The sequence below is a fragment of the Dissoconium aciculare genome (genome assembly GCF_010015565.1).
Source record: "Dissoconium aciculare CBS 342.82 unplaced genomic scaffold K489scaffold_3, whole genome shotgun sequence".
NCBI classification, from domain to species: Eukaryota; Fungi; Ascomycota; class Dothideomycetes; order Mycosphaerellales; family Dissoconiaceae; genus Dissoconium; species Dissoconium aciculare.
This window is the reverse complement of record NW_022984953.1, coordinates 277,024-283,101: the sequence shown is the minus strand read 5'-3', so window position 1 is coordinate 283,101 and position 6,078 is coordinate 277,024. Positions and strand designations below refer to the sequence as shown.

The window sequence follows — 6,078 nt, the reverse complement described above, 5'->3', positions numbered from 1 at the left end:
ATGGAAGGCGAAGCTGATGCCGACAATGGAGGTTTGTTCAACTGTGGTGATGCCTGATTCGAGGAATATGCCGGCGCAGGAGCTGGCACCGACCTAGGCTGCCACACCTCCATGGTGCTGCCGCGAACCGGATCGTACCGTTGTCCACTAGAGATCGGTCGAGGCGGGGGTGAAGCAGTGACTGGAGGAGCCAGCGAGTGACGTGTTGGAAGAGCCTCTGTAGCAGATGTAGTAGACTGTGGCGGCGGAGGTTGTCGCTGGAACAAAGGATGCGAAAGGGTAGATTGATGACTTGAGGTACGTGGTGAGGCGTGTGCTGAATTTGTTGCGCCCGCGTGGGATGAAGAAGACGGCTGATAGTTGTTGACCATTTCCGTGATGGTCGATTGACGTATCCCGTGTGATGTCGCCGGAGGGGTAGAGACAGCAGGCTTGGCGGCAGCGATGTCAGGAGTCGCCCGTGCAGGACGATCATCAACATTCGCGAGTGTACGCGGCTTCTTGCGAGGATTGGGAATGGCTGCAGTCGTGGGGTTCTCGGATTTCACCTTGGGTTCACGCGACTTGCGCGGTTTCTTCTCTTTGATCGTCTCGCTCGCGGTCGCCGTGACGCCAGCAGTCTTGCCAGAGGCGGCATCCTTGGGCTCTCTCGACTTACGAGGTCGCCGCTGTTTTGGAGGTGCATCTGCTCCATGCATGTCATTCACCCGGAGAGCATTGGGGTCGGCATATGAACTAGGGAAAACTCCCGTGGCAGATGAGTACGCCGATGCAGGGCTTCCCGTCGCAAAAGGATTTCTTTGCAATACTTGGATGGTGTCATTGCTGTGATTGCCATTCTTGTACTGCTTTGAGGCTGAAGTGTGGTTGTTGTTGTTGTTGGCCGCGGCAGGCGAACTTTGTGGGGAAGAAAGCGAGGATGAACCCGCGCTTTCCGATCGGCGGTCCATCACCATTTCATCGTCGCGATCAGCGTGATGGCCAAATCCCAGCGGCATCACCACGAGCGACGCCCGGCGACGATGTCAATGTCGATGATGTTGTTCGCGATGATGCTGTTGTGATTAGGCTTTGTATATCACAGTGTTTCGTAGGTTCGGGAAATCCGCGAGGCGTGTGTGGAGGCTGTATTTCTATGATACTGCGCACCTATGCAGGTTGACGACACATGCACCTTCGTGAATCCCGACAATGGCGACGGCGACGGCGATGCCGTTGTCTGTCAATGGCGGCGATACGAATGGATGGAAAACGTCCGTCGGATGTGATGTCGAGGAGATGGAGATTTTATTTTCGATGATGGCGGATCCTCTGAGACGCTCTCGGTCGATGGAAAACAACTCTCCCCAAGTCGATGAGATTTATTGTAGACGTTGTTGTGATTTATGTAGAGATGACGAACGGTGTCGGCGTCGATGGCAGATGGTGGATCAAAAAAGGCCGATGCGTGTGGAATGTGAAGGGTGAAATTACGATGGTGTATAACAATTGGAACAACAACACCTCGAAATCCCGAAATGTTGAAACGTAGCGCACGACCACAACGACAAGGGCGTTTGGCGATGGGGCCGGGGTGCGGCAAGCGACGACCGACGCCGGGCTTGCGGGAGAAAATCCGACGAGGCGGGAGTGAACAGAAGCTTGCGTTGGGCGGCGGCGGCTAAAGTATGGAGAAAACACCAGCGACGACGACGTGTCCGGTGGAGATGGGTGATGATGCAGGTCGTGAAGGCAAATGTAGACCGAAACACCGATGCGGGGATCGTGAGATGCACAGAGGATGATCGCTTTGGTGGAGGTGGACGGGCAATTGAAGTGGTGACGACTTCCAAGAAGGGTAACCGGACGGCGACGACGACGACGACGACGACGACGTTGAGGATGAGGATGAGCGGAAGTAATTGGCCGGCGTGGCGCAATCTGCGAAGACGTCGAAGGGAGAAGAGGAAGAAGAGGAAGAAGAAGAAGAGGAAGAGAAGGAATGAGAGATGGAAATACTACTATTATCACTACGACAGGAACTACAACGAACGAACGACGACGACGACCGACGAGATCGACCGTGACGGAGGACGAACCGAACAGAAAGGGAAGGTAGGCAGGCAGGCAGGCAATCCGGTTGGGGAACGACACGAAATTCGGGACCGGGAGTGGATCATGACAATTTCTCTAGTATATGTATGTATCTCACACGGGGAGCGACCAAGGCTTGCGAACGGCCAACGTGGAGCGGGAGGCAGGTAGGTCGGGGAGAGAGACATGTAGAGAGAGAGGAAGGGAAGAGGGAGAGTAGAGGGTCATGGAAGCAGGATGACGGGGGTGGGCATCGACGAGACCCGGAAAGAAGATGATGATTGATGATGGCGGCGGCGACGGCGGCAGTAGCAGCAGCAGCAGCAGCAGCAGCGATGAACAGGAACGGGAACGGGAATGGGAATGGGGATGGGGATGGGAGAACGAAAGAGACGAGAGCGAGAGGTCGCGAACGAGGACGAGGACGAGGACGATGGATGCGGAGGTAAGGCGGAGCACAAAGAGGAGAGGATGAATGAATGGACACCTAGGTAAGGCAGGGCGACGACGACGACGAGGACGATAGGAAGAAGGACGAGGACGAGGACAACGCGCACATGATGAACAGACATCAAGGACCCCCGAAAGCGTGCATTGTGATTATTATCAAGAATCACGACGATTGGGGGCAGGCGGGCGCGCGAGCAAGAGCCGAGAGAAGGAAAGGACGGAACAGCCGCCGGTGGGAATGGGAATGGTGATGGTGAGGGAGAATCGTCCTTCTCAGCGGACCCAAACCCACGGAATGGAATGGACTACTGGTGGTGATTAGTGACTGGTGGTGCTGGGCGTTGGGTGCTGGTGGTGAACGATGGCAATGGTAGTGAAAAATCACACAGTACATCCCTCCCCTTCCGTGCCTAGGTGGTGGTGGTACATATGCAGGTTCACTCGACTGCGCCATAGTATAGCATCATTCATTGCCTACTAGGTACAGCAGTGCAGGTGGGTGGGTGTGCAGGTGGTCTCGTCACGATTTACAGCATAGCACAGCACCTGCACACAAGGCACACCACCCACCAGGGAACAGAGAGGGAGAGAGAAAGAGAGGGAGAAAGAGAGAGGGAGGGGTGTCTGGGTGGGTGTTTGTGTTCGACGAGGGAGAAATGGAGGAGTGTCAGTGTGACATGATCACTCTGCCACAGCACACCTGGTCACCACCACCACCACTTACTCACCGACGGCTCCGCGGCAGACAGACAGGCCAAAAGTAAGGGACAAAGGACCAAGCCACATGGTTCCCTCCATCCATCCATCCACCACCCGCACCACCTTTCCAGAACGAATCATGCAGCCGAAGGATCCTCCCCTGCTCCATCCAGTAGGGGGGAAATGTCAGACCCGAAACAGCTCATCATCAGCTCATCAGCTGCAAAGCCACGACGTGAAGACGGGAAACTCAATCATCCTAGTGCCCCACCTCGGCTAGATCCGTCACGCCAGCAGCCCCGTCCCGCCGCGGACAATTTCTAATTTATATAATTGGACGGCCACCCAGGGCTCCCTACAGCACAATGAGCCACATGCAAAACAGCCCGCCAGGAGCTTATCCAGCCAGGCTAGTGCATCTACGGTCCGCGAGATGTTCCCAGCGAAACACCTTGGGCGACTCCGAAGTCACCGCTGCTTCTGCGGGCTGTGATGCGGAGTGACGATGCAAGTCGACCATGTCCGGCCAGAGAGGTGTGAGGGCGACATTAGCTTCCATCCAGTCTGACGGATGTCATCAACACAGCATTGGCGATGAGAACAGGCCGGTGGACATCGTTCAGATCTGTCCCAACGTGCGCGACTACGACGTTGGGCATGTTTGAGATGATGGGGAACTACGGAGAGCGATTGATTTGGCTCTGAGCTCAATAGTCTACCGTACCTCGTCTCCCACCTGCCCCAGGGTTATATCCAACCCTAATGACTTGCGATCCAGTCTTCTCTCAAAATGTACGACAGCATCAATATTTCATATTTTCTCTTTTTCGAATAAATATTAATTGACCTTGTTTGAGCCAGCTAGTTGCCATCGGGGTGAATTGCTTACATTCAAGACTTCCTGTCGAGTCATCTACCTTCCCACCACCAACGCAGGATTGAGCATGTACAGCCAGCTCGTACTTGACCCTTCCGAAACAGCAAGAGTACCTGGGCAGTCGACAGACCAAACTCTTCAACAAATCATTTCCACTCAACCCAATCCGACCCACCTCGGACACGTTAGACAATGATTCGTGGCGAGCGATTCGAGTTGAACCTCGACGATGACGGAGATGACCACGATACCTCCGCCAATCGCCAACCACGGCCAGTCATGCCAGCAGCCTTTGTTGCAGACGTCCTGGAACGCAAAGCCACAGCACCACGACCGCCGCAGGCACCGACGATGAAGCACAAGACTGGCTTTCCAGAACATCGTAAACGTCCAACAGGGAGCCGTTTCAAACAGCAGCAGAATCCAAACACCTCAACAGCCCTCAGATCAGACGGAAATTCCTCACCGGCGTCGACAAGCTTCTCCCCAGCAGGCACCGCCCCCCAGCGCGACCACCTCCCCAAGAACACCCAAACCAAGAATGTGTCGTTCGCCCTCGCCGATGACAATGAATCGTCAAATATCACCTCGCCTGACCAAGAACGGGCCCAGATCGATCGTGAGAACAATCAGCGTCTTGCTGCGATGACGCCCGCCCAGCGCGAAGCTGAGCGCCAGGAACTCATCGACAGTATCGGTCCGGCATTCCTGCAGAAATTACTCATGAGGGCAAATATCGATAGTGGAAGTGCGGAGGTCAACCTCGAAACGGATGTGCCAATGGCGAAGCAAGCGGATGAGAGAGGCACAGCTCCCACGGTGGGTGAGGAGGTGACAGGAGAGGAACCAGCAATTCTCAACGACGACCACAGTAAGGGTGAGAAGCCGACTGTAATATCAAAGCCGACGACAGAGCCAGACCCAGCCATACCCTCCCCGATACTAAACCGCGACCCAGAACCTGCACAACCATCCCCTCCATCACCATCATCATCATCAGCAGCCAAGAAGACCAAACCCCAGGACGATGACCACCACGAAGATGACATCAACGACGACGGATCCTCCACCCTCCCACCAATCCACTTCCCTCAACCCAGCCAACCGCCGCCCCTCGACCCTTCCTCCCCATCCTTCCAATCCGACCTTCACCAAAAGTACTTCGCCCACCTCCCCAGCAACCCGAGCGCGCTCGCCTGGACCCGATCCCCCTCCACCGAGACCACCAGCTACGACCCCTCATCGACCCACCTCAGCGCGTCCTCCCTCCGCTTCGACTTCTCCGGCGCACTCCTCCCGCCGCGCCTCGCCGCCTCGCTCCCCGTGACGCTCGGCCTCCACCACCACGCCGACGCCCCCGACGCCGCCGGCTACACGCTCAGCGAGCTCGCGCACCTCTCCCGCTCGAAGTTCGCCGCGCAGAGATGTCTCGCCTTCCAAACCCTGGGGCGCATCCTCTGGCGGCTGGGGAAGGGGGAGTTCGGGAACGCCTCGTCCGCGGCCGCGGCGTCCACGGGAGAAGGCGTCGTCCTCGCCGAGGAAGACGACGCCACCCCCGGAGACGCAGATGCCCCACCGCCGACGCAGCCCGCCGCGCGCCTCAACGACCCCGCCTTCGCCCTCCTCGCCCTCGGCCTCTGGCGCGACGTCGACCGCCTCCAGATCATCCCCCTGCTCGCGGCCGAGAGCACCGGCGGCCAAGGCAGCGTCGATGGCGGGAGACACGTCAGCGCCAAGGCCTACGCCACCGAGGCGCTGTGGCTGTGGAGGCGGAGCGGAGGGAGGCGGTGGAAGGCTGCTTGATGGATGGATGGATGGATGGATGGATGGATGGCGGATACGTTCGTTCGTCCGTCCCCGGCCGCTTTCTCCGGTCTAGGAATGGAATGGAATGGAAAGGAAAGGAAAGGAAAGGAAAGGAAAGGAAAGGAAAGGAAAGGAAAGGAAAGGAAAGGAAAGGAAAGGAAAGGAAAGGAAAG

General features: G+C 56.9%; 3 protein-coding genes across 3 annotated transcripts in view; 2 read left to right on the top strand and 1 right to left on the bottom strand.

Moving 5' to 3' along the window:
• Positions 1 to 37: 37 nt before the first annotated feature.
• On the bottom strand, positions 38 to 998 carry K489DRAFT_368108 (uncharacterized protein; the record flags this gene model as incomplete). Its single annotated transcript, XM_033602923.1, has 2 exons — positions 38 to 53; positions 139 to 998. The coding sequence occupies 2 exons, from the start codon at positions 996 to 998 to the stop codon at positions 38 to 40; spliced, it is 876 nt and encodes a 291-aa protein (XP_033461914.1).
• Positions 999 to 2,347: 1,349 nt separating this feature from the next.
• On the top strand, positions 2,348 to 2,774 carry K489DRAFT_368107 (uncharacterized protein; the record flags this gene model as incomplete). Its single annotated transcript, XM_033602922.1, has 2 exons — positions 2,348 to 2,518; positions 2,565 to 2,774. 2 exons carry the CDS (start codon positions 2,348 to 2,350, stop codon positions 2,772 to 2,774), a joined length of 381 nt encoding a protein of 126 aa, XP_033461913.1.
• Positions 2,775 to 4,036: 1,262 nt separating this feature from the next.
• Positions 4,037 to 6,078, top strand: part of K489DRAFT_143929 (uncharacterized protein) — a 2,155-nt gene continuing 113 nt past the window's right edge. Inside the window, exon 1 of the mRNA XM_033599160.1 lies at positions 4,037 to 6,013. Within this exon, the coding sequence (XP_033461912.1) occupies positions 4,292 to 5,902 (1,611 nt within the window). The 5' untranslated portion in view covers positions 4,037 to 4,291 and the 3' untranslated portion in view covers positions 5,903 to 6,013. The remainder of the gene's footprint in view (positions 6,014 to 6,078) is intronic.